The following is a 27,509-nucleotide window of genomic DNA, read 5'->3' as shown; positions in this document are numbered from 1 at the left end:
AGGAAAATGAGGAAAGCAAAAGACGTAGGAGGTGCCAGCAGAAATCCATACTGAAGGATGAACCCAAGTGGTTAGGGTCACAGATGACAACCCTGAAGATGGCTGTCTACTGGAGCAGACAGCTGGGCAAGCACAGTCAGCCTCCCGGCTCCCCTTCCCCCGGAGCACACAGGCCCCACCGGGAAAGCAAATAATGGCTCCCTGAGTAGATGGTGGAATGGCCACTGCTTCTCACAGGGAGATGGATTCCAAGACAGCCAGAGTTTTATGTCCTTGTCCACCGACTGTGGGGGCATCTGTGGTACCTTAGGTGGTATCATCGTGATATCATAGGTGGGCTGTGAGTGCCCCCTGCTTTTGTGTCCTGCTTAGGGAATATCAGAGTTGAGATGAGACAGGACCCACAAGTTCACCCGAGCTAACCCACAGGTGTATGAGAAGTGACTTGCCATTATGGAAGAGTGAGGGCTCAGTCCTCCTCCGTGGCTCAATCCATTCTTCTCTCTTACAGCTGGGCTTTGCAGCCAGAAAAATATTAGGACTTCTACCCGGGATGTAAGGGTTCCCCAGAACCCTACTGTCAAACACTGAGGCTGTAGTTAAGAGTGCCGTTTGCTTTTACAGAAGACCTAGGTTCAGTTCCCAGCACACATGTGGCAGCTCACAACTGCCTGTTAACTTCAGCTCTAGAGGGATCTGATGGCCTCTTATGGCCTCTTACGGAGCTGCATAAATATGTAGCACATACATACATGTAGGCAAAATATTCACACATATAAAAAAACCACTGATGTCTCGAGGTGCATCACAGGGAGGCAGATAGGGAGTGGGTGATGTTACATCTATCTCTAATTCCAGCCCTCTGCCTCTTACTATCCCCTCACAGAGAGCATGAGAGCTCCCCTCCATTAAAAGGCTGGTCCCCGGGGCTTGGTAGTAGCTAGACTCCCATTTCAAAAGCTTCTGACGGGCTAATATTCTCCCTTCCCTTTGCTTCAGCTCTGCCCCTGGTTTCCACATTTTAAACATCACCCAGAGAACTGGTAAAGAATGCAGATTCCCGAACCAGCCTCCAAATGTTCTAACTCACTGGATCTGGATGGAGTGCGGAGAGCTGCATTTTAACTAACACAGTCTCCATCCCAGCTCAGGGCTCTCAGAACAGGCTAGAAGATGATGAATTAGAGACACCCCCTACCCCTATCTCAGGATGGGAGCCGTGTTTCCACCTGGCTGCTTCTCCTGACCTGCCCTTGGTCTCAGACTCTTGGCTCATTACTGGAGCTCTTAGCCACAGTCCCAAGCCAGTGAGCCGGTGAGCTAGCAGGCTACGTGTCACCTGAGTAGAGGACTGAAAACTAGGCCATTGTGCTTGACTGGGCTGATCCCATCCCTCCCAGCTGCTACTTCCTTCCCTGCCTCCCCCATAGAGCCCTGATTCCAGCACCCACTTCCATTATTTAGGAAAGAAACCTGGCCCAGGGCTCTGGGGGCAGAAGGACATGGAGAGAGGCTTCTGAAAAGACACCAAAGGGAAGAAAGTGTTCAGGAGCCCATAGCAGAGGGAGGGAAGCAGATAGATGGACTGCAGATAGATGGGTCAGGCCTGCAAATGAGATATCAGCTCATTATGGCCGAAGGGCCAGCCTGGGCCTTGGAGGAGCCAGGACCTCTCATCAGTGTGAGCGCAGTTGAGGCCACAGACTTCTTTCTTGTCCTCATAAGGGTCCACAGCTCGGGAATAAGAGGATGCAATGTGTCCACCCTCTCCTCCTGCATGCTCAGGCCCCTTAGCCAGTACTTGGAGTGTTCCTCAACCAACATCATCTCCCCCTGACTTTCGCTGTCTCTTCCTCTCCACCCTCCCGTGTCTACACCTTTCTTCTCTTGTCCGTTTTCCTCTTGTTCTCTCTGCTCTTCTCCGATTACCTCCTTCCTTCCTTGTCTCTTTCTTCTGTTCTCCGTTGGCCTTCCCTGACCCCCTTCTCTGTGGCTCTGGCTGCAGGACTCCTACTACATAAGTTCGGTGTCCGCCCATAACTGACTCTGGTTGGGTTCTGTGTCCATATCGCACCAGCTCTGCCTCTCCTCTGCCTCTTTGCCCTGCGACGCACAGGCTGTTTTCCTCTCCAGGAGAGCAACGCTATGTGTCTCGATGCCGGGCTCCTGCCAGGGGCTGAGTCGTGGACACCCACAGATGCTTACCCTGTGGCGCTCCCTCACGGTTCCCACCAAGCTGAGGAAAGTGCAGAGCAGAAGCAAATGCTCAGATTTCCATGAGAAATCAGAGTGGTCTCTGCCTGGGTAGTCTTGGAGACTCTGCCATCCAGCATCCCTCTCCAGCCCAGACTGACTTTCAGGCTTGGCAAACCTCTTGCCTCCATGTGCTTCCTGTCGCGTCCACTCACCCACCCTGACAAGCTCAAGACAAACCTAAGAGAAGCCCGGAGAGAGGGTGGCTATGGCTCTGCCCAGGGCAGGGAGAGGAGAGGGGAAGGATCCTGCTCCTTCCCAGGCCTCACTCTCCTCCTTGCACTCTCTGGGAGCTGACCTCTCTTCCCTCAGTGTGGGGCGGCAGAGTCCACACACCTCCATGCCCAGATCACACTCTCTTTGCTTTCTCTTGACAAAAGGCAGCAGAGTTTCGAGTCTTTGGATCTTCTGGGAGCATGGAAGAGATGGATCCTGCTCAGAAACTGTCTAGGTCGTTGGCGGGAGTGCCGGGTACTGAGCTGCCTGCTTGGCTCACAGCTAGGGGCAGCCTTGAAGGACAGGGTGGCTTGTGCCCACTTGTGCTGTGATGCTGTCTTCCGGGAGAACTGAACAGAGAAGGGGCAGGCTGTAGAGGGGCCAATAAGGAGGACTAGGTTGGGACATGTGACAGAGATGACAGCAGTCCAGCTCTGCGAGCCTGTGGGCACCTGCCAGACATACTGTGATAAGCTTCTCTTGGCGGGAAGGTCTAATGTTGGAAGTGCCAGATCTGGAACATGGCCACATCCAGATTCCTACCACCCCACACAAGACCCTGGGAATAGAGCACCAAAAGGAAGTGAGGCAAGATGATGGGGGTTGGTCGAACAGGGAGAACACACTGTGCAGGCGCTGTCCTTTCCAGGAAAGACTCACCAACTTGGAGACACCAGTGGGAAGAAAAGGACCTTCTTATCTGTCTTGATAGGATATATTATATATAACATTCATCATCACCCCATTATGGTACCCAGGCAGCCCTTCCACCTCATTATTCTAAGTAGCTAGGACCATAAGTATGAGCCACTGAGCCTGGCTCATTCCATTTACAAGTTTTGTTGACCCTGAGATCCTCTAGGGCTCGGGTAGAATTTGAATCCAGAACAGAGAATACCTTCTTTGGTGGCACTGTACGACAGCTGATCGCACTAGGCCTTGGGTATTCAGCTATGGGATGGTGAGGGCAGCCGATAGCTTGCCTCCCAGGCTGCTGCATGATAGGAGAGATGACAGGAGAAAGCTGTCCTCCGGGGTTATTCAGAGGAGACCCCAGTGTGGGTAGGCAAAGCCGTAAGACACTACTCCTTCATTCCTGTCGGGCTAGAAACAAGCCAGGTCCCCGACCCCTCCAGGATGGCCTCACCCGACCCCTCAGCTCTGGAGGAGTTGACAGGGATTGACCTCGCTCACTACCCCCTCCTGCTTGCCCTCAGCTGTGTGGTAGATGAAATGGACTTTTCCAACATGGAGCTGGACGAAGCCCTGAGGAAGTTTCAAGCCCACATCCGAGTGCAGGGGGAAGCCCAGAAGGTGGAGCGCCTCATAGAAGCTTTCAGGTGAGAGCCCTTTCCCAGCTCCTCTTCCCAAATCCCCAAGCACCATCAATTCCTGAGAAGCCGGGGTGGTGAGAAAAGCTGCCATGATTCCAGGCACAGAGATACTGAGCTGGGTGAAGCCCTTCTGATAAAGGCGAGAAGGTGGGCTGGATGGGAAAAAAAAGAACAGGATCTTTTAGTGAGTCCTCCAAGCCGGGAGCCTCCCATGGATGCTCCTTGCTCACCTACAGACAGCCCATTTTAACACACACATGTGGGAGGTGGGTATGGGAGGATGGGCAGAGCCAGTGATCTCCCTGGCTGTCCCCAAACCCCTCAAGAGCTGAGGCTGGGAAGCTCATGGTTCTACCCAACCCCCCCCCCACAACAGCCAGCGCTACTGCATGTGCAACCCCGAGGTGGTACAGCAGTTTCACAACCCAGACACCATCTTCATCCTGGCCTTTGCCATCATCCTTCTCAACACCGACATGTACAGCCCCAACATCAAACCCGACCGGAAGATGATGCTGGAAGACTTCATCCGAAACCTCCGAGGTGAGGAGGCTAAACTGGGTGGGGAGGGTGAGGGTGCCACACAGCACAGCCCGGTCCCGTTCGTGTTGATTCTGTGAATGTGAGCCCTGACTGTAGATGTTCTTTGTCTGAGAGGACCTAGCCACCCCTAGCAAAATGGGGAAGTTGCATCCTTTCCATCATACTGAGTCTCCAGGTACCATAGTCCTACTCAAAGCAGCTGGGTCCTATAGCAATGCCTTCTGCCTTCTGTGTGCTGTGGGCCGTCCCCACTGCGTGACCTCCAGGACATCGATGTCTGGGCGGGGCCAGTCCCTCTCACTTCATGACACAGGAGGAGAGAGATGGAGAGTACGCTTGATCGCATCCACCGAGGAAACCTTTCTAACTGATACCAGGCACCTCTCACAGGGACCAGCTCAAAACTATCAGTGCATCGTGTAACATTGATAGCTTTGGCCATTAAAAAAAAAATCAAAGTTCTAGGTGTGGTGCCACACATCCGTAATCCTCAGCACTTTGAAGGGTAAAGCAGGAGGGATGCTAAGGCTTGTTCAAGGCCAGCCTGGGCTGTAGAATGATACCTTCTCCCCCAAAACTAAAACAAAACAACAACAACAAAAAGTATCAGTTAGTTATGTTTGTGTGTATTTAATAACATAAAATAATTCTACAAGTTTCATTACAGAAAAAAAAAAGAGCCTGCCCCTTTTGCCTGCCATTCCCTCAAGCCACACTTTCAATAGTTTTCAGTTGTTTATTGATTTTACGGAGCTAGGATGGAAGACAGGGGACTTCTGAATGCCCGACAAGCCCGCTGAGCTACAGCCCCAGCCTGTTGGCTATGTATTTAGTGCTCCTTAAAGGTCATGCTGTTTCTTCCTGTCCCTTGTTACAAACACAGACTCTATAAGATGTTTAAATATGACCAGAGTTTCTATTTATGAACATCCTTGTAGCCACACCTGTGTCTACAAACCGGCCATTTCCATCACCCAAGAACCTTCTCTCTCATTCCATCTCACCTGAGACTCTTGTCTGAGCTTTGTAAGCTTTTATTTTAGGCATTGTTTAAGTTTTCTGTTCCACAGAGGTCTTATCCACTTTCTTCACCCACTGCCATTAAACCAGTGCTGAGATAGGAAAGCTCAGTAAACACAGCCCAAAGCTCTGCAGCTCTGCAGAGTGTCATGACTATAGTTTTTCCATCTTCCTTGGAGTTGTTGTCCGCCTTCATTTTCAGCTTGGCTCCCTGTGTTTCTACCACTAAGACATCTGACCAGACCCTGAGTATCAACCCTTCACATCCGGATGGTACCCTAGATGTTTCACCTCCTTGTCGGTGTCCCCCGGCATCTCCTGTGCTGGTTCCTGGACACCACAGCTTTCTCATTTTTTAAAGTTGTTTTCCAAAGAAAGGACACGTTGGGTACACACCGGTAACGTAAATTCTGAATCTGCCTTCACGCGTGATTGGGATCTAACTAGAAACAGAATCCCAGGCTGGAATCCAAAGGTGAGGTGTGGGCACTGAGGTGCTGCTGCGCCATCTCAGCACCTTCGGAAGATTGTTCTTCCTCTGTGTCTAAAGGCTTATAAGTTCTTCTGTCTGTCTTTGTGTAGAAAACTTCCACAGGGATATACCTTTTTTCATCCACTGTAGTTTTTGGTCACTTGTTTTAGTTTAAAAACGCATATCCGGCTGTGTGAAATTTTCTGATTCATAGCTATCCTTCCATGTCTGCAAGGAATTGTTTGCAGGACCTTATTGGATGCTCAAGTTCTCTCTCTCTCTCTCTCTCTCTCTCTCTCTCTCTCTCTTTCTCTCTTTCTGTGTGTGTGTGAGTGTGTGTGTGTATGTGGCATATATCCCTCACACTCTCTCCTTTGTACTTTAAATCATCTCTAGACAAGTTATAAGACCCAATATAGTGTAAATGTTATGTAAACACTTGTTATATTGTATTATTTAGGGAATAAAGACAAGAAAACCAGTCTGTACGTGTTTGGGACAAATGCAGAGCTTGGACTACTTTTTGATTGACGACTGGTTGAAAAGCTATGGCTACAGAAGTCACTAAGTGCCTTCTCCACGTCCTTATCCCTTTTCTTTAGCTCCTGTAACTCAGGTGTCATAACCCTGTTTCATTTACTGTGTATAGTAGTTTTCTATACAGCCATTTTCTTCCCTGGCTTTCTGGAAGCTGTTCCTCAGCCTTCCTTCCAAGTCTTCTTCCTGGCTGTCCATTCCCACTGTCACACTGCTTTTTATTTCCAGCCAATAGCTCTTTTGCTCACCAAAGGTTACCAGTACCTAGCATTGGGAAGCAGGACAGGGGAGGGTCTTGCTGCCTGTGCCACCTCAAGCCTCCTGTTTGCCTCCTGCTCAGCTCTTAAGCTCCCAGTGAAGGAAGTCTCCTGACACCCGATCCACAAGTTGTTTGGCACCCTGGCTAAAGGGGAGGGGCAGACCCAGAGAGAAAAGATTGCAAAGAACACAAGATGATCTTCATGCTCATGAGGAGACACAGGGTGGGGTCAAAACAAACACACAGAAGACAATTATAGTCAGGCAGGAAAGTGGCCTGGGAGATGGTTGCAGAGGACAGTAGCGGACCTGGCTGAAGAGGGTATCTTTCCTCTCGTGGGAGTGAGAAGCCAGTTGTCAAAGGTCCTAGACAAGACACAATCGATGCCACCCCCCTGGTGGTGGTGGTGGGGGGGGAATCTTGTCCCTCTTGTCTGAGGCTCTGACCCCTCCACCCTGGTAGGTGTGGATGATGGCGCCGACATCCCCAGAGAGCTGGTGGTTGGCATCTATGAAAGGATCCAGCAGAAGGAGCTCAAATCCAATGAGGACCATGTCACATACGTCACCAAGGTGGAGAAGTCCATCGTGGGCATGAAGACGGTAAGTGCCCATGCCAGGCAGCACTCCCAGTGGCTCTCGACTTCCTCTCCCGTGGTGGGCTACATGGAGTTTGTGATGTGTGCCAGGCACCACATCCTTTTCCGCCTTTGCACGATTTCCTCATCCCTCTTGCCCCCAGCTGCTGTTAACTAGGGTGAGATGTCAAAAAGGACTGGCTGGTGATCTAAGGTCAAGCCATGTGGATGGCCAGTTGAGGACATTTAGAACACCCTTCCTAGGAAGCAGAGGATAGTAGGCGTGCCTGGATAGCCCAGATGAGTAGAAGGCAGAAAATGAATACGTAGACATAGGCTGTGGCAACCTGGGCCCGGGCAACACGGTCTAATGTGCAGTGAGTTTTAAAGCTGGCATCCTCTGCAGGCTCTCTGCACTACTGCCACCTTAAAACTGAGTGCGGGCAAGGCAGGGAAGGCCCCCGTCCCTCCCACTGGAGGGCGCCTTTGAGCTCTGCTTGTGAACTCCCTCCTCTGTGCAGGAAGGATTTTTCACCTCAGAGCCTCTTTGGCTGAGGGATCAGCACTTTTCTCCTCAGCAAGCCAGTTGATATTGTAGTTTCTAGGCTAGATCCCGGGGCTCTTCTAATCCCCTCTCCCTTGCACACTTGCATTTGAGTGTGCAGTAAAGAAATGGGTAAGGGTTTCACACACAGACGGGGATGAGCTGACAGATTCTGAACACTCTGAAGCCTTATTTCAGTTTCTGTTCTTCATCCCATAATCTCATTACATGGGCATAATGAACCCTTTCCCTGAGTATGCTGCCCTGGAGGCATGATGAGGGGAATAGGGGCCGCAAACCGTGCTCCCCGCCCCCACCATGAGAGGTCAAGGGTCAAGTGGTGGCCTTTACGTTAAGAGCAGAGCCCATGACCACTCCCTGGACCTCTATCTCATCTTCTGGAAAATGTCATAGGCTGGGAGGAGGGCTGTGGGGTCTTGGGGTGGGGGTGAGGACAGGGGCCTCACTTTAGAGCCCTTTTTGGGTTCCAGGTGCTGTCCATGCCTCACCGCCGCCTGGTCTGCTGTAGCCGGCTCTTTGAGGTGACGGATGTGAACAAGCTGCAGAAGCAAGCCGCGCACCAGAGAGAAGTGTTCCTCTTCAACGATCTGCTGGTGGTGAGCAGTACAGGCCAGGGCAGGGGGCGGCTGAGGCTGCTGTGATCCTGAGCCCTTGCAGTACAGGCCTTGCCTACAGGGACTGGACAGGGCAAGACTAGGCATGGAGGCAGGAGCTGGGTGGGCCAAGACCATGGTTGGGGAGCATAAGCCGATTCCTACTTGATAAGCCATAAATCCGAGGCACAGAGTCAGGTCACAAGGTACCGAAAGCCAAGGGCAGGGCACACAGCACTGGCACCACATTCCTGCCCAGGACGTCATCAGAAGGCCACTGTCCCTGAGCCCAGGGAGTGGCTGGACAGCATGTGTGTGAGTGGCGTGTTTCTCTCAGAAAACAAGTGTCCCAACCGGTAAATCAGTAATCCATCCCACTATGCCAAGTACCAAGAAGCAGGCAGGGGTGAGTGAGCTCCAGCAGATTTCTGCTCTCCAGCCCTCTCTGTGGGTCACATGGAAATCCTTGCAGGATCCCACAGAAGCTCTCTCCATCCTGCCGTTCTGGCCTGGTGGCCCAGTGACTATCTAGGGTCCTCCTGTAACCAGAACAGCAGAGCATCTTGGCACCTGTCACTTACAGAGCCAATAAGAAGAGGTGGAAACTGAACCTTGAAACTGCTTTATTCAGAGAAAGGGACAGCCTGAGAAGACAGTGGATTAACATCTTAAAGACCTGTCTTGCATCTCATCTCCCCTCAGCAGGTTATACAGGGGGAATGGGATAGGGCAACGCAGGCCCTGAGTCATTCTGGAGGCCAGTCCTGCCCCTCCGTCAGGCAGTCATTTTGGGGATTTGTGATGGCCACACTTCCGTTGTTCCTACCCTTAACTTCTTCTCTCACATGGTGGAAGTTTGGGCAAAGGCGCTTATTGAAACACCCGAGTCTAGTCAGTGACTGTGTTAACCCCTTATTCCTGCAGGAGCATTGGGTCTAGGGGGAGGGGCTTAACTCAGAATGAGCAAACCATTAACAATGTGTGTGGGCAGCCAGTGATGGCGTATACGTGCTGGTTCCTTTTTTCACAATATGGAGTACAAATGAGTCTGTATAATACAGGATGTAAAAACGCTCCTCGCAGTCCATCCTGTCACTTCCACAGGGCAGCGGCACCTTTCTGGAGTGCACATCAGGGCCTGCTCCCTACCAGGCTCCAGTGGGATGAGAAAGAAGCCCCATCTTTTGCCCTAGCCTCCCCCCCACACACACATACACCCGAGAGGTCTCTGAGCTCATTTTCTACGCACTCCTGGATTGCTCTAACATAGGGGCCCTAGGAGCTGCCTCCCACTGGCCAGTCCTCTTTTCTGGTTGTTCCTTCCCTTCTGTTCAAAAGTTCCTCTGGATGTGGTCCCCTCCCTCCCTTTAAGCAGGTCTCCAATGGAATGTGACTTCCCATCCGTCCCTCCGCGTCCTCTGTGCCCAGCTCATAAGAGTTGCTAAATAAAATATAAGTTTATATATTGAGCAACTGGTGAAGTGACCTTTCATTTTAGGGAGAAACAAAAATCAAAGAGAGAGGAAGGAAGGAAGGAAGGAAGGAAGGAAGGAAGGAAGGAAGGAAGGAAGGAAGGAAGGAAGGAAAGAAGGAGGGAGGAAGGGAGGGAAGGAAGGAAGGAGGGAGGGAGGGAGGGAAAGAAGGAAGGAAGGAAGGAAGGAAGGAAGGAAGGAAGGAAGGAAGGAAGGAAGGAAGGAAGGAAGGAAGGAAACGAATGAGACCATATTCTATGGGAGGAGTGCTAGGTGGTATAACAGAGTGACTGGGTCACAGGGAGACGTGGGGGTTGCTTTTAGCTTGTGTGTTTAAATGGGATTTTGAAGCTTTCTCTAAGGAGCATTTGGGTTAACTTAAATAACGAGAGGAATCTGGCTTGCAGAAAGCCACAGGGAGAGTTATAGGAAGGAAATGGCTGCCGCAGGGCTGAGCTAGGCTGTTTCAAGCTCCAGTAAGGAGGACAGTGTGAGGTCAGCATAAAGCCAGCCTGGACCTGGGAGGACACACGGGCCAGCTCTGCTACTTCAGAAGTAACGGGTTCTGGTGTGCTTTAAGCAGTGCCGGCCCGTGTGTACGTGGGCCCCAGGTTGGGGGATGGGAGGACTGTTCTGATGAACATAGGCGTGCACCTTTGCGTAGTGACGGCGTTGACGGCGTTCACGGCGTTGGTGCCTGCCTACGTGCGCACGTTCTTACGGGAGCCCCCTCCTCTGTTTCTGTCCCTCCCCCGGGCAGATTCTCAAGCTGTGCCCAAAGAAGAAGAGCTCCTTCACGTACACCTTCTGCAAGGCAGTGGGCCTGTTAGGCATGCGATTTCACCTCTTTGAGAATGAGTGTGAGTCCTGGGGCCCCGGAGGGTGGGAGCCTCCCCAAACGCCAGCCCTCCCCGCGCCCAGCTGCCCGAGCCTCCCTGCTGCACGGAGCTCACTGCCAAGGTGTGTCTGGGTTCCAGACTACTCCCATGGCATCACTCTGGCAACTCCGCTCTCGGGCTCCGAGAAGAAGCAGGTGCTGCACTTCTGCGCCCTGGGCTCCGACGAGATGCAGAAGTTCGTGGAGGACCTGAAGGAGTCCATCGCCGAGGTGACGGAGCTGGAGCAGATTAGGATAGAGTGTAAGGACCGGCCCCGGCTGCCACGGCGGAGAGGTGGGGTCCGAAAAGGCAGAGGCAGCCCGCACACGCACAACTACCTCTGTCCCCCCTGAACTGTCATGCCTGAACTGCCCTACCCCCACCGAGCCCCTCTCTCACGCCCTGCACTCCTAGCCCCACTGTAGCTCCCCATGCTGATGTGGGCCTGCTTCACACTTGAAGTGAGCCCCACCTCCCAGGGTACAGAAATGTGTGTGCATGTCCGCTAGCCATGTGGGGTGGCCAAGGGCCGAGGTTTCTCACCTAGAACACTGCTGTTGCCTGTGTTGGCCAAGACAGCCAGGGGAGCTGATCCAGGCAGAGCTGATCCAGGAGTCCAAGGGGCAAAATGGTTCAGCTGTGTTCTACTTACATTCCCGGACCGTGACCCCGTGCTAGCACACAGGCAGAGCTGGCATGGCAGTTGAGTCAGGTGCTTGGTCTCATTGTCTTTCTACTGTGAGACTGAAATAAGAGGCTCTGTGTAGAACCTCTAAGAAAACACTCAAAATTGGGCTAAACCGAAACCCAGAGCGCAGGTTGCTCTGGGTTTGGGGGGGGGGTTGAGGGTGTGATTTGAGTACATGCTCATTTTGTACGACGTTGGTTTCCTTACACTCGGGTATCACAGGCTCTTTTCAAGGTCTGGACTAGTTACCTAGAGGGCCCAGCCTGGCTATTTGTTCCTGAACGTTCTTAAGGGTGTGTCTTGAAATGGGTTTACTTTTCTCCTGGTCAGAATATCACACATGGCTCCAAGCTGCTTAGAGAGCCACTGCCTGCCTGGCCTCAGCCCTCCTTAGGCAGAAACTTTTCTTCCAGTCCCGGGGCTTCCCAGAAGTCCATTCTCAGAGCAACAAAGGAGCAGATCTGGTTAGAATCCATTATATCAAGGGGTTGGGGGGAGAGCAGCCTCTGCAGCTGACTTGGCGGACAAGAAAGCCAGAAGGAAACTAAGTAGAGGGCTGGCTCTCGGTCTTCAGAGAAAGAGAAAGTGAGGTGACAGTGGATGAGAGAAGAGGGATGGCCATGCAGGCAGGCGGGGGAGAAAATGAGTCCCTAGGGAGGTAAATGGAAGCCACAAGCAGCCACCATTTCGGGATCTGCTACACACCTGGCACTGGGCAGGTGATGGGATCCATCGTTTAATTCCTACAACTTCCCATGTGTGTGCATTGTTCTCCTCCTCTTACCAGCAAGGAAACTGAGGCCAGCACAGCTTAAAAAGGGAGTCCAAGTTCTTACAGTGAGTGACAATGAACATCATGCCCAACTTACGGCACTAACTCCTCCAAAGCCAGGACGACCCCCTGGGGCCCAGCAAGCAACTGACTGAGCTCAGTGAGAATGCATAAAAGTGAGGGATGGTATGGTTCTGGCAACTAGGACAAACTTGGCCTGGACGCTTACTGTTTAGTGTCCCTGGACAGTAGCCAGCCAGAGAGACAACAAATGCAACCCAAGTGGATGGTTTTAATAAAGGAATCTTGAGTCGTGTCCCATGGAACCAAGAAGCTGAGAGAGGGCTTTAATAATTCCTGCCAAATCTACATGGATGGCAAACTAGCAGTTCCCTAGAGCCACTCAGAGAATAAACTGGATAGTTGCTAGTGCAGAGAGGCTCCAGTGGAAGACCAACTGGGGCATGTGTCCCAGACACACAGATTATGGAATCTACCCCTTGGGAGAACACTGAACACCTTGCAGCAAGCTCAGGAGCTGGCTGCGGGGCAACAGTCCCGCTAGGGATACATGGATGGACTAGATGTCACCAGCTGTGTCTAGGAACCATGCTGTATTTTCTTGCACATTGTTCTAATGCTAACGCATGGACCACTTGCCCGTGTCAGGCCTTGTTCTGTGTGTTTTACCTCAAGTAATCTTCCTAACGGCATCGGCCAGTGAACCCAGCCGTCTGCACAAGTGAGGCACAGAGGGCTGTGTAGCCTGCCTAAGAGCCATCAGTCCAGGTGCCAACCCCAGCGGTCCACCTCCCTGCCCCACACCAGCCTCCTCTCTTTGGCCCTCTGGCAGTCAGGCAGAGCTTGCCATTACCACTCACAGATACTGCTGCTGGCCAGGTTTAACCGGTTCTCGATGCCCCAACCCACTGTCAGAGTGGAGAGCGCTCCCTTCCTACCTCCTCCTGTTCTACCCCGTATCCCCTTGCTCACTGGGACTGGGGACTGTGGGTGCTACCTCTTTTCACATTTCTCCCTTCCTTAGGGGAACTGGAGAAGCAGCAGGGGACAAAGACACTCTCTGTAAGGTCCGCTGGAGCCCAGGGGGACCCACAGTCGAAGCAAGGATCACCCACAGGTGAGACTGGGCTCTGCCCTCACCCAGCCCGTGCAGAGGCCACCACACCAGTCTCTGGGGGCTTCGGGTGGGGCCGTGCTGTCTCTCCAGCTGCTACTTTCCACGAAGGAGCTCCAGACTTGTGTCCTTAACCTTTAGTCCTTAGCTCGGGGTGGAGAAAGGTGACAGAGAAATGTATCCACTTTGCAAACTGTCCCGACGTGTGGGACTGTATGTGAGACGTCACAAGTTGCCCCACCACCCCGCCACCCGGGGCCAAGAGCCGGGTTCCACCCAGATGAGCCTCAAACTCTATTTCTTAAATCTTTTCTTCAGATTAAATTTCCCCACCAGCCAAGTAGAGTCAGAGTGAGCTTAGAGGACTTGATCTTCCCTTGCTTGGCCCCTTGAAGCCTGCTTACCGCCCGACTGTATTCTTCCTGCCAGCTGGGAAAAGCATCTCTCTGAGATGTCGCCAATGTGCCACCGCAACTCTCCACCCACCTAAACCAAGAGCCTCGCCACGTGGGTCCTGGCTCACTTTCAGGGCTGCCAGGATTTTTTACCACCGTCCTCAGCTGATGACATTCATCCCCCCACCCCCTCCCCTAGCTTCTCCTGTGGGAGCTGCAAGTCCCTGTCAGATCTGGATGTGTTATCTCCAGGGTCCTGCCCGTGGTGCCCTGGTCTGTGCAGTTTCCTTTGCACTTTGGGTGGCAGAGGGCTGAAAACTGCCACTGTGGGAACGGGGAGTGAGAAACTCAAGGGGCTCAGGTTCAGAAGGCCTTAGCAAGGAAGGGTCCTCGAGCCATTCCTGGGCGTCCACGGGGTTTCCTGGCGCATACCAGGTGGTGAGGAGCTGTTGTCATAATTACAAGCCGTTAGCAGCTCTGTGCATGGCAAACACCATGACTCCACAGCGCCCCTAAGTCCTAAGTGGCAGTGATCATAGCAATTGACAGCCCCCTCCTTCAAGGGACCTATGATGGAAGGAGGCAGATTTACACAGTGCCTACAAATCATGGCCCACGTAAAAGCCAGCTTTTCCAGACTGTACAACAATTCGCCCGGGAGAAAATGACTCCACAGTGCATGATAAGAAAGAATTCCAGAGGCCTCCTCGTCTGTGGAGGCCCAGAGAGGCGCAGTCCCCTCCCCAAAATTACACAGCGACTGAGTGGCCTAGTGAGGCTGCCGATTCCCAGCCTGCTGTGCCAGGCAGCGCCCCAGTGGAGTGTGTGTAACCTACAGTCTTGCTACCCACACCAGCTAGAGGGTAGCGATGCCGGACGGGGAGGAAGAGGGCCAAGGGTTCCAGGCAGGACTGGTGGAGAATGAGTCCTATGCTGTTTGCATTCAAAGCCAAAAGGGAAGCGATGGCAGGAGAGAAAGCGGCGGAGAGCTCGGGGGAGGTAAGTGGAGGCCTGGTGGCGTCCAGGTGAGTGATCCTGTGACCCCCTGTCCCTCTTCTCACCGTCTCTGTTGTTTCTCTTCTCAGGTATTAATCAATGTCTCCCCAGCCCGACTCACCATTTTACCAATTTCAAGAGATACAATTAAAAGTCACTGCTAGCATGGGTAATGCCACTCTTCCAGCGCCTAGTTAAGCCGCAAGCACTGCCACACTGCTCCCCAGCCAGCCGACCCGGCCCACTGCCCTCCAGGGCCACGCTCCCAGGCCAGCCCAGGGAGATGAACCCACAACACTCTGTTCCACGCTCTTTTCACACCCCTGCCCCCACCCACCCACGCCACACAGTCTTCTTCCCTCCAAATGTGTTCTGTGTCGGAGACTCAATGGTCCCTTTCTAGGTCCTCCCATTTCCCTGAACAGGGAGCCTGGGCTCCCCCCCCCCCAAAGACACTCCTAAAGTCAAGTCATCCCTGATCGCTCTTAGGGACATTTGGATACCTCCTGGGGAAACGGGAAGAATGGGGTTGTGACAGTGAGAAGGAATTTCTCCCTGAAACAACAAGTCTCTGGTCATGGGGTGGGTGAGCACAGGAGGAAAGGAGGCAGAGCTGGGACGCCTCAGAGTTTTTCCTAGGGGGTGAGCTGATAAAGCTAACGACCCTCCTCACTGGAGGAGAAACTGCCATCTCCAAGCCACGAGGGAAAGGGACCTAGGCCGCGTACCCTGCCTCCCATACAGACCCTCCCCCTTGGCTGCCAGGCCTTGAGGACCACCAGCTGCTCATAGACAGCCCTCTGCCATGCCCACTAGCAGGAGGGCTCCCCTAGCTGTGAGGGAGATGCCCACCCAGAAGCCTGCCAAGCCCTTGGGGAGCCACAGGATACCTGGGAATTCAGTTTCTCTCTGTCCCCGCACCCCACCCCCCACGTGTTTCTGGAGGAGGCACCTTTACCTGGAGGAGCTCCCCGCCCCAGCAGCTGACCAGCCCCCAGGGTGGGTATTCCATCCCCTGCCCTGCGCCCGCATCTTCCCGCAGCTGCCCATTCTCAGCCTTGCAGATAACCCAGTCACCAGCCACCCAGCTCATCCTCCTGCGGCCACCCAGGGAGGACGGGCCTTTTGATGCCCCTCTTCCCTTCTACCTGCCCACATGGCTATCTGCAAGGCTGCCCTGCCCCTCCAGCTAGCTCCAGGGATCCTGCCAGCCTCTGCTCCCCTAAGCAGAGGGCAATCTGGCCACCCCATGGCCTTTCGGCTTGGCCCTAGCTCCTTCTCCCCTGGCATTGCTTGGCCCAAGCCCCTATGGCAGGCGCTCTTCCATCTCCTCCGAGCTATTGTGACTGCTACTCATGTTCATATTCTCTCTCTCCCTCTCCCTCTTCTCTCTCTCTCTCTCTCTCTCTCTCTCTCTCTCTCTTTCAAAAAAAGTGAAAAGTAAGCTTTTCACTTACTGAAACTTAAAGGATCCGGGCTGGGGTGGGACTGTTAATGCACACGGAGGGAAGTTGAGACTGTGCACAGGCTGAGGCTGTGGGCTACATGGCAGCAGCTGAGGATGACGGAGCTCACTGGCCCTGGGCTGGGTAGCCTAGCATTGGTGCATCGGACACAAGGGTGCTGTGAGATTAGGAAGCAGAGAGGGTGAGCCTGGTGAGGCAGTCTCAGGCCGCTTCTCCTGGAGAATTACTGCACAGAATATGAGTAGGTATGAGGTTAGCCTGCGCCCTGTGTTAGCAGCGGTGACATGCCCTTTCGCCTATGACATCCCCTGGAAGGACAGGGATGTCCTCTGTAGGCTGTGTGCCTTAATAGCAATGAACTCTGGACACCTCATCTAGGGTGATTTCCAGCCTGGGGAAAGCAGTCTAGGCGGAGGGAGAGGAGGGAGAGAAAAGCCTCGTGGCTGGCTTGAGAAAAGCCTGGAGCTGGGGCTTGAGAATCTTGAAAGGCATAGTCTTAGCGAACCTTACGGGAGACCGCACAAGTCTAAGAAAGGCGTCTCTGAACAATAAACAAGACTGATAAATGCTGCTCTGGGACCCAGAGTGCAGCGAGCTGTTCCGGCCCGGGACTGGAATAAGGTCCTCTCCCCTGAGGCCTCAGCATGACCCTCTGCCTGAGAAGTTGGCTCTGCAAGGTGGTACCTGAGGACAAACAGGCCCAGGAGAAAGCATCAAGAGGGACAGACTGTTATGGGATAGGGAGTTTAAGAGAAAAGTTATTAGCATCCCGGACAGAGACAGACAGACAGACCAGAACACGGTGTGGCTCTAAGGAGAAGCCCCAGAACCAGAGACAGACCATAAATGGGGGGTCTGAAGAGAGGACTCAGGGCCCACATGGTAGAAGAAGCATGGGCCTGCTACCGGGCTCTCTGAATCACAGGCAGGAGTCAGGGATGTGTGTATACCGCCAATACCCACTTCGATGTTAGTGCATGTCTCGGTGTGAGAATCCCCAGGACCTGAAAGCCTGCTAGCTAGGGACTGAGAAGCCGTGCCCTCAGGAGGCATCTCTCAGTGTCTGCGGGAAGGAAAAGGCTGCTACTTGCGGGTATTGTAACCTGAGCAGCAATTCTGGTCTGGTCTGCCCTAACCACCTGCTCCTGACCCATGCAAGAAATCAGGGTAGTAGCTCTCCATCTATCTCTCTGCTCTGTAGCACACAGTTCTAACCAAGACCAGCTTGGGTGGGACAGGAAGGTGAAGGGGATTTGACTCTGCCCTTGACTGTCTCAGCAGCTCTCAAATGCAGGTGTCATGGCCTTGAGGAGTATTAAGAGGACAGGACAGGTTAGGTCCACAGGACCCCTTCAAGGTCCCCTGGCATTCCAGGCTCAGGTGCCTTGATGCTAACTAAATGATGAGACTCTCTCTTTAATAACACCCACACACAGGGAGGATGGTCCTGCTTCTCAGGGTACATGGGGAAGAGTTTGCCCTGCAGAACCATCTCACAGATGAAGAGAGTGGGATCTGGAGAACCATGGCTGTCATAGGCACTCTGTACTACCACAGAAGAGTAGCATGAGAAACAGTTCCTTTGTGGGTGCAGAGACCAGCATGGGGTCAAAGGCAGGGCTGAGAGCATCCTGTGGATGGCAGAAGGGGGGGTCTGGGAGGCTCGGGTGGCCAGCCCCAGCAGCTGGGAATTAGTGGTAACATTTCATGCTTCTCTGGCTGTTTCTAAACTAGGTGTCAATTCACAACAGGCTTCAAACGTCCCAGCACAGCCCCAGGTTGGGGGTCGAGAGGGGAGCGCCAGCACCATCACCACCAACATCACCACCACCGTTGCCGCCAGACCCACAGCCTAGCCCCCTGAGGGAGCAGCCCCCACCGCTGCCACTGCCGCCACCCACACCCCCAGGCACCCTGGTGCAGTGCCAGCAAATTGTCAAGGTCATTGTCCTGGACAAACCATGCTTGGCCCGCATGGAGCCCCTGCTGAGCCAGGCTCTGTCCTGCTATGCCTCATCCTCCTCAGACTCCTGTGGCTCCACACCCTTGCGGGGTCCAGGATCCCCAGTTAAGGTCATCCACCAGCCTCCACTGCCCCCACCGCCACCCCCATACAACCACCCTCATCAGTTCTGCCCGCCAGGCTCTCTGCTGCTCCGTCGCCGCTATTCCAGTGGCTCAAGGAGCCTGGTGTAGGCTCTGCCCTTAGCAACCAGCTGTTCCAATGGGCTGTCCTTCAGGAATCTGGGCTGCCCCTTGCCACTCCTCACGTCTTAGCATAATGCCTTCCTGGCCACTGATCACTGTTGTGGAAAGGGAGTGCCCCTGGCAAGATGGTTTGCTTCACTAAATTGCTTTAGTACTTTGCCACAAACATGTAACACCACCTCACTCTTCCTAGGGGTCCCACATAGCCAGATGGGCCATGCCTTTACCTCTGTGTTCACCATGCTCCCCTAACAAGACTGTAGAAGGAAACTATATGAAGGAAACTGAAGCCAAAGGGCCTGTGGGCTGATGGGCTTGCAGTCTTGGTCTATTAGTCCATGCCTTCGGCCAATAGACAAGAGCAAAAGGCTGAACTTGCCAGCAACACACCCCAGGACAGGGCAGGCTATCCTAGCATAATGTGCCATCTATGGCCAAGCTGAAGAAAGGAAAGCTAGCCCTGGTTCCCTGGAGGGACCTGAGATTAACAGGGAGGGTGCTTGGTCTGCTCTTCCTGTCATCCAACCCGTAGTTGGGGGCCTGGTTCTCAGCTCCCAGGGACATTATCTCCCTTAAACCACCCCAAGAATTGTCTCCTGCCACCCCAAAAGTTCTGAGCTACCCAGATCCAGGAAAGATCCAAGAAAGAGGAGGGGGCAGGGTATTTAGTTCTGCCTGGGTCAGTGCAGCACGGCCCTGGGAGGTCCTATCTGCAAAGCTCGCTTTCTGAAAGCATTTCTCGGTTCTCCTGCCTCAAACATTTAGCCAGTACCAAATGCACACAGGCAGTTATCCATAAACACACGTGAGAACCGAGTTGATTTCACTTCCTTGTGGAACCAGAAGCAAGGGGATGGGCTGCCAGTCCGCCCAGCGGAGGTGTGACTCGGCCTGGAGTCAGGGCTTCCTGGCGTCTGACCGCAGCCTCTGTGCACAGACAAGGCAAAGCAGTAGGGACCTAGGGTCACTGTGTCACCCTGCTGCCCTAGCCTTGAAACAGTCCCTTCCTGGCAAATGCAGACTGGCTCCCAGCAGGGAAGGCCGAGAGTTCCAGGACATTCAAAACTGCAGAGCAGAGCCAAGCAGGGCCCATCAGACTTCCAGGCCTGCCAGGACCAGAATCAGCACAGATAGCCCTGGCCCTCCAGAGCCTCGGACAGATGAGGCATCCCCGAAGACCACAGGAAGGGGGGTGTCATAGGATGTCACATTCATGGCATCTTCAGGGACCATCTGTCACAAGCCAGGCCAGCCTCCTTTGTCCTGTGCCAACAGCTATTCCTGACCTTCCTCAAGACGCTATCCCAGTCAGAGCCTGTTTTTAAAGTTTTAAAGAGAGGAGAGAAGCACAGTGAATGCTGCCATGGTTGGAAGTGACTTGGCTTCTTCTGGTCCCTACTATACACTCCAAAACTCAATGCTTTGGACCAGATAGGAGGCAGAAGTAACCCAGACTCTTAGAGGGACCAAATGACCTCATTTCGTGCACATGCATGTAAGTTTATGGTTCGTGCGTGAGTGCCTGTGTGTATCCTCACCCAGAGGTCATTGTGATATCACCCAGGGAGCTTCTGGCCCATTCCTGTAACTCTTGGCCAATAATGCTCTCTCCCCAGGGACTCCCAGCCTGTGATTTTTCTGAGTTGGCTGCCTTGGGTCCCTCCGTGGAACACCTGTATTTCAGAAAATAATCAGAACCTGTCGGAGTGGAACAGCTTAGACACCTCCCCCAGCTGGGCCAGGGCAGAAAGGGTTAGGGCTTGGGGAAAGCACAGAGCTTCGGGTGGGACAGGATGAAGGAGAGGGCTGAAAATAGAGGGAAATTCATGACTAGTAGGGAGGAAAGATGTGAGTTACAGCCCTGGAGAGCTCACTTCCCTTTGCCGAGTCCTGCTCCCTGCTCACACCTGGCTTCACGCTAACAACACCCTCTGTCCCTCCAGCCTCAGCTGAAGCCTGACTTTCCAGATGAGCTCCTGCCTCAGCAGCAGTCTGGAGGCTGGCCTGCATGGGCAGGCTCTGGGGGCCCAGATTCTCAGGCATCATGCACCTTTCTCCAGGGCGAGGTTGCTACAGTAGCTGACCTAGACCCTGCTAGCAGGAGCAGAGCCCTGCACAGGAAGTCACACTGCTCGGGGCCACAAACTAGAACAGTCCTGAGCTGGCTTTGAGCCCCAGTAGCTCAGGGCAGGGAGGAACTGATGGACCTTACTGGTCAGGCAAAGTTAGAGTCCCCAGCTTGGGTTGTATTTCTCCCCTGACCGGACAACCTTCAAATGGTAGGATTCATCTGTATCTCAGTCCCCAGAAAGCTGGAAGCAGCCTCCTGCCCCTTCCCATGGTAGTGGCAATGTCAGGGCCTGCATTTCTTTCCAGAAAGAGGCTCTTGAGACTCCAGTTGTCTCAAAATTAAGGGAGCAGTGGAGTGCTAGCTGAGCTCCCAGATCCAAGCACTCTGAGATACCCTCATCCATCAGCTTTCTAGGCCTTACTTTGGGGATCCCGGGCCCCTCTCCCAATGTATCCATTTGGCCCCAAGTCCAGAATCAAACAATCAAATGGGTGGCGGAAGCACCTTTCCTACCTGCCTTTAGCCACTCCCACCTCCAGTTCGAATGCAGGCCCTGTCTTGGCAACCTTTCCTGGAAACCAACCTGTCTGTCTTTTCGTCCGCAAAGATGTTTTGCTCCCACAAATATGTATCGGTCCTGGGTCTTTGATCCCCCACTCAACCTGTCCAGAGCCTGCCAGAATGTCTCTGTGACCCAGTAGGGGTTCCTGATGTCATTCATCTGTCTGTCTCGGCATCAGCTGTCCATCTTCCTGCGGTACCTCTCCTCCCTGCTCACCCTCACCGGATGGAGTGGCAGTTCTCTGGAGACAGGCAGGGTGGCTGCACTCAGCAACTAATCCAAATGGCAAATATTTTGTAACAAAATAGCCCAGAGGTATTTTATCTGTTCAATTCATAGAGTTTTAGAGATTCTATTGAAATGTGTCACTTGAGCAAACTTGTGTCTGTCTGTTGTTTCTTTCACTCTCACAGGGTGGGGGGGAGGCATGGGGGCGGGACCACCTTACATTAGAATGTCTCCCTTGCCAGGATCTAGAAAGACAATATGCTGGCTCTCAGCCCCTGGGGCTACCCAGCTTCCCTCTGGCTATCACAGTCATTCTTTCCCCGGGATAGACCATGCCTTATGGTGTAACTCCATTAGGAAGTCCCATCTTAAGAAATTGAAGTTCAAGTGCTGGAATAAGGAATAGACCTCTGGTGGGTGAGTACTGGAGCAGAGCTGAGGTGGGTCAGAAAATGGCTCTGCAAATGCAGCCTGCCTCCGTCGTGTGCATTCAGTGGAGAGCAAAAGCCTAGCTTATCCGCTTCTGATTATCACTAACATTCACACCCAAAGCTTGACATGTAAGGGGTGGCAAAGCCAGGATAACAGGCTTGGGTGGAGGAGCTGCGGGATAATGTCAGGGAAAGAGCTGCCTTAGTAGCGGGACAATAGTTCTAAAGCCCTTCCATGCGCCAAGTCCCCCTGCTGGAAGTAGAAAAGGAACCCAAGGTTTTGGAAGGAGTAAGACAACAGCCAAGTGGTTATGAGATGGGTTCAGAGACGGACATAGTGGCTTGCTCCTATGATCCCAGCACCCAGGAGGCTGTGAATTTGAGACCTACCTGGGATACACAGTCCCATGCCGGCCAGAAACATATGACAAAAGACTGTGTGAAGACACAAAACAGAAAGATGTGTCTAGGAGGCTGGAATAAGAGCAGAAGAGAGAAGGGCTTATATGGGTAGTCAAAGCTAAGGACACTGATCAGATCAGATCAGTAGACAAGGCAGGAGGTTGCCAGAGGTGACTGTCCTGGCAGGGCCAGAAGGAAGGATCTCAGCCATGCAGCTGAGACTCTTCTGAGGAGGAAAATGATAGGTACCTACAAAAAAGATGCCCAGCTCCCCAGGTGACCAGAATCCTGAGGACCTACACATCCAACCAGCTCCACAGGCTGTTTCTGAAGTCCTCTGTTAAAACCTTGGGAACGTAAGTTCACCCTTGCCCAGGAAGTGGGAAATTCCAGAAGAAGCAGATACCAGCTGGGAACTGTCCCATCCTGGGAATTCTCTGACCCCAAAAGCAGAAGACTGGCCCCTTGAGAGCACCCTTGAGGAGATAAGCTAGAGCTTATCTGGAAGAAAGCCTAAGGCCAAGAGGACCCCAGGACCAGTGATGCAATCAGGCCAGCAGGCAGCTCCAATCTCCCAACATTCTCATCCTTGCAGTGTAGTCCAGGAGAAAGGGCACCCTCCAGGAAAAACAAAAAAAAGGAGACCAAAATGTTCTAATGGAGACTTTGTGTCCATCTGACATAGGTCAGTGCCCTTGGTGATATTTTGTAGATGGAGGACTCATTCATTGGTGACTGACTTAGAAATTTTCCAGAGGTCCCAGAATGTACAAGTTTCTGACTCACAGCACTGGTCCAGAATCAGATGCTGGTGCCAGAGCTGGTGAAGTAAGCTTGCCCACAGCTGACAGCACTGGCAGGAATAAAACATCACTACACACAAAGCTCTGCTCACAAGCGAAAGCCCACAGGAACAAGAAAGGCCCAGCTGTATCTATATCTACACAGTGTGGTGACAGGGGAGGGGTGATGAAGACAGGTGCTGAAGTGGGTATTCAAAGAGAGAATGTCCCGAACGGCATTTCATCCAGGTCAAGGTCCGAGAAGCCGTATCTACAAGGTAGGGTAGATGCAGCTTTTTGAGATGATCTGCCAAAGGACTATGAGAGAGAGAGAGAGAGAGAGAGAGAGAACCTCGCCAGAAAAATCATAAAACTGGCCTTCTAGAATATCCAGATCAGATGACTGCCAGAAACTGAGACCAAAGAAATGAAGGCCTGACAGTGGGCAGGCAGATAGCTCTGAAGAAGCAAAGCCAGGGAATGAGGGTCTGTGGGACTGCCCCTGTGGAGGTGCGAGGCAGAGCAGGACAAATTTTCATGAGTCTGACACCTGACAACAGAGAGTCCTCTTGAAAGCAGCGCTCCCTGGAGCTCCCTCGGATGTCCACAGCCGTTCTTTCTGGGCAAACGTCCAACCCTGACAGCCTGCCAAGTAACTTGTCCACTGGGCCCCTTCATTTACCTCCCCCTAACTCCTTCCTCTGACACACAGGCTCTCATGGCAGGTGAGGTTCCAGCTGTGGATGAGGAGTGAGGAGACACTATGAGAACAGCCAGCCTATCATAGGGTACACGCGTATGACTCTCTGAAACAAGGTCTGTTCCACATCCCTCCAAGCAGACCTGCAGTCCTCTCTCCTGGGAAGAGGCCCAGGACAGAGCCCAAGAACCAAAGTATGTTCATAGTCTTTATTGTTCTCCTGTTCTTCCTAGGTAGGCAGCCAGGCCCAGAGCTAGGCGTCTGGAAGCAAGGGGGTGAAATGATCAGGGATTGGGGAAGGGGCAGGTTCAGAACTGGTCCCATCAAGACAGCTCCTTCCTGGATTAGGCCAGAGGATACAGGCACTGGAGATAAGCAGGAAGGATGGAAATTCTTCCCAACCCCGCCCCCACCCATCCACCCCCAATGGGTCTGTGCACTTTGCTCCCTAGAGATCCAGCTAGCCCCTTGCCATTCAGGGCTTCCTGCTCTCACGACCTCAGGCCTGAGTGACCTCAGGCCCAAGCCAGACTGTGGGAAAATCATGGCTAGCTGCTGAGAAGGCTAGAGACTCTACTCCCTCCTCCTACCTGCTCCCCCATTTCAAGCCTCCTAGGCAGACGTGCCTTATTCTCCTTTCCAAAGAGCCTCATCTCCTTTGCCTTCAAGACATCTGGGCTCTGCATCACTTGGGACATAGAAGAGGGGGTGACAGAGCCTTGTCCCCTTTCACAGGATGCACAGGATCCTCAAGGCTACTTACTTCAGCTAACTAGTATCTATCCCTCTTCCGGGTGCAGAGATATCTAGTTTCAGGAGTTGGAGAAAGAACAACTGAACTGTCCAGAAAAACAAGTAGAAGGAAAGAAATAAGAAAGACAGAGGGAAAGACGAAATAGAAAACACGTGCACAACAGAAAGAGTGATAGAACGTAAACCCATGACTATTGCAACGTCTAATATCCAGCAGAGCCAGGGATGGCAGTGTATGCCATCCATCCCAGGACCTCTTGGAAGGCTGAAACATGAGATTTGTGAGTTCAAGGACAGCCTGGGCTACACAGGAAGGCCCTTTCTCAAAAAACCAAAAGTTTTTCTCACAACCCAGCCATCTTAGTTAGGGGGCCATTCTTATACCTAAAGCAGAGAGATGGCGGCCTCAAAGAAAGCCAACTCTCTCTGGAGATGATCACCTCTACGCCCCAAGTTATGAAAAGTGGAAAGCAACAAGCAGCTTTGAAGATGATCACAGAGGGCAGGGCACAAGGGTCCGTCCCCACCAACTGCCCAGCTCTGAGAAGGTTGAAACAGAATACCACAAGAGATCGGCCAAAGCTATTGCCCATCAACACAGCATTGAATTGGGCACAGTGTGCCAAGAATACTATAGTGCGTGCGCATGGCTGCCATTGATCTGGAGGCTTCTGATATTAGAAGCGTGCCAGCACAGACTGAAGAAAAGTAAAGCAGGAGAAATTTTTCTTTAGTAAAACTTGCCAGAGTTTGTTTAAATAAATAAATAAGGAAAGAGAGAGGAAAAAGAAAGCTTGAGGTATATGATAATGACGTTTTGTTAAAGCCTGTACACATACTCCCACAAACCTCTATGTGACGCTGGGTCCGGTGACTGACTACGCTCTGTGTACACTCAGGGAACAGAGACTGCTAATCTCACAGGAACTCCTTCGGAAGAGACAAAACTATTCCCAGCCTCCTCATGTGTAAGTCCAGCACAACCTTAAAAGCAAAAAGACCCCTCTCCCCACTGCTGATAAGGACAGTTTGGAAAGGAGAAGGCAGGGGCCAATTTAGCCTTATGAGCCTGCATAGAGGAATTATACACAAAATAAAAACAAACAGAACGTGGCATCAAGTGATAAAAAAAAAAAAAGAACAGCATTCTGTGATCAAGGTGGGTTTGTCCCAGACCTAGAAAGATAGCTTAGCATTAGAAAAATCTATTTGTAAACTTCAGCATGATGTTCAGTAAAAGAACCATCCTGTGATCAGTCCAATAGATGCAGGGGGAAAAAAAGACAAAAGTTAAAAATCGGCTCTTCTTTTTCTGTTTTCTTTTGGCTTTTGATTTTTGAGACAGGCTGTCACCACGCAGTCCCACTGGCCTTGAACCCATGATCCTCCTGCTTCAACATACTAATTGCTGCACCTCCATACCCAGCTCAACCCTTACTACTAATTTCAAATAAAACAAACTCAGAGCCAACGAAACCTCATCACTTAATAAACGCCGTCCATCAAGCATTCGCATTAACAGTCTCAGTTAGTGCAATGTTGAGATTTTTGTCAAAACTGGGAAGGAGGCAGGATTCCGCCTGCCACCAGTTCTAGCCACACGGTGATGGAAGACAAGAGAAAGAAATAAGGAAGAGTGACTGGGGAAAACATCTTGTTCCAGACAGACAAACTGCCTGTGCGAAAAGCCCAGAAGAATCAGGCGGAGGCTACAATAAGGCGAGAGAACTCAGATCTCTTGATGGCTGGCTGCTCCCAGGCTGTCCTGACAGCCCGTGTGTCCCCTGAGACCATTCTCTCAAGGTAGATCAGTCGCCCCCTCCCCTGTAGATGGCTGACCCAACAGGGATAATACGAGGACCCTTTGTTTACTCCCATGGACAAACATCCTGCCAGACCAGGTCTGCCCCAGTGATGAGGGGTGGCTATGGGATCTGGCCTCAGGGCCAGCCCTTGGGTGTCTGTCCTCACTCTGCTGAGACTGAAGTGAACAAAGCAAGCCTCACAATGTGTCTGTCTCAGTCCTGGCAGATTCTTGTCACAGCAGTGGGAAAGGACACTGATCCTACGGATAGACCTGGCCACGGAGGGCTTGGGCTTTGATATCCAGTCTGTCTGTGGCAGTTCTATGCTTAGCTGTGTGGCCTATAGATAGGCTCCTCAGACCAGATGGGAGACCCAAGCCCACTTATCACGTGAGCTGGGATCAGGATGCTGGGCCTGGGGCATCGGCCCACCTCAGCCGGGCTCCCGCCGATTGTGTTTGTTTCCCAAACATGTATGTCCTTCTCGACCTCTCTCCATGGGTGGTTAACAAGCTTTTCATCCCTGTCAGATCCAATCGGCCCTTGTTACTTCACTGAGCAGCTAAATCAACAAGGAAGCCATGTGGATTCGGTCGCCAGGGATCTAGACATGAGAGCAGAGAGAGTGGCAGAGGCAAAGGCAGCCAGCCCCTCAGAGTGAGGAGCAGAAAGGAAGTGAGTCACAGAGCCCTGGAGATACCCAAGAAGGTGAGGACAAAGGAGAGGCCAAGGATACAGACAGGAAGAGCAAAAAAGAGCCACTGTTTTCTTAAGAGGGAGTGTCCACACAGACAGTTCACCTTCCATGGTCCAGGTGGCAGAGCTGAGTGCCAGCTAGGCACTTGACCTGATTTCTAAGAGTGTTCTCTAGGTTATACCAGAAAAAAAGATGGGGGATGGGCAGTGGGAGAGGGGGGCATTGTTCTGCTTTCCTCTGCCACCAGGGGACAGAAAAGAGCTCCATACCGACCCTACAGCAGGAGCCTGAACTCTAAGACTTCTAAGAATTCCTCTCTTGGACTTCCTATTTTTCTCACTAGCTGGTCCAATAAGGATTAGCAAGGCACACACAGTAGCGTAGAAAGAGACAGAAGGGGCTGCCAGGAGCCAGGGCAGCTAAAGTACTTGGAGTCAGAGGTGTTCTTTCTCAAGAGGAGAAGCCTTTCAGACCTGGGTGACAGCAGGGAGGCATGGAGGCTATCTGAATGGAAGCCACATGGGTCAGGCCGTGGACTGTTCTTCTGGCCGCTGGGCATTATCTCTGCGTGACGTTTACCTGTGTATCCTTTCTCAGGGGTGTGCCCAGGACGGTGTCCTCAGTACCCTAGTCCCTCCCCACCCTTCTCTTCTAAAGGCCCACCACAAACTCATCCACAACCTGGAACCCTCAGGAGCC

The 27,509-nt window shown here is 52.6% G+C and overlaps 1 protein-coding gene across 15 annotated transcripts in view; it reads left to right on the top strand.

The window, feature by feature from the left end:
• Iqsec3 (IQ motif and Sec7 domain ArfGEF 3) overlaps positions 1-21,384 on the top strand; it is an 89,915-nt gene extending 68,531 nt beyond the window's left edge. Inside the window, exons 6-15 of one of the 15 annotated variants that reach the window (XM_055604145.1) lie at positions 3,687-3,809; positions 4,180-4,346; positions 7,097-7,236; positions 8,247-8,372; positions 10,602-10,701; positions 10,819-11,013; positions 13,225-13,317; positions 14,659-14,708; positions 14,795-14,874; positions 17,923-17,985. In XM_055604145.1, coding sequence (XP_055460120.1) covers positions 3,687-3,809; positions 4,180-4,346; positions 7,097-7,236; positions 8,247-8,372; positions 10,602-10,701; positions 10,819-11,013; positions 13,225-13,317; positions 14,659-14,708; positions 14,795-14,869 — 1,069 coding nt within the window. In that variant the 3' untranslated portion in view covers positions 14,870-14,874; positions 17,923-17,985. Of the gene's footprint in view, positions 1-3,686; positions 3,810-4,179; positions 4,347-7,096; positions 7,237-8,246; positions 8,373-10,601; positions 10,702-10,818; positions 11,014-13,224; positions 13,318-13,632; positions 14,016-14,658; positions 14,709-14,794; positions 15,418-15,650; positions 15,705-17,905 lie in introns of those variants that run through there. The other 14 variants (XM_055604144.1, XM_055604138.1, XM_055604137.1 and 11 more) reach the window with 14 other exon arrangements.
• The last annotated feature ends 6,125 nt before the right edge of the window (positions 21,385-27,509 follow it).

Source organism: Psammomys obesus, unplaced genomic scaffold (genome assembly GCF_907164565.1).
Source record: "Psammomys obesus unplaced genomic scaffold, mPsaObe1.curated_primary_1811, whole genome shotgun sequence".
Classification (NCBI taxonomy): Eukaryota; Metazoa; Chordata; class Mammalia; order Rodentia; family Muridae; genus Psammomys; species Psammomys obesus.
The sequence above is the reverse complement of the archived record's forward strand: the minus strand, read 5'-3'. Positions and strand labels throughout refer to the sequence as shown.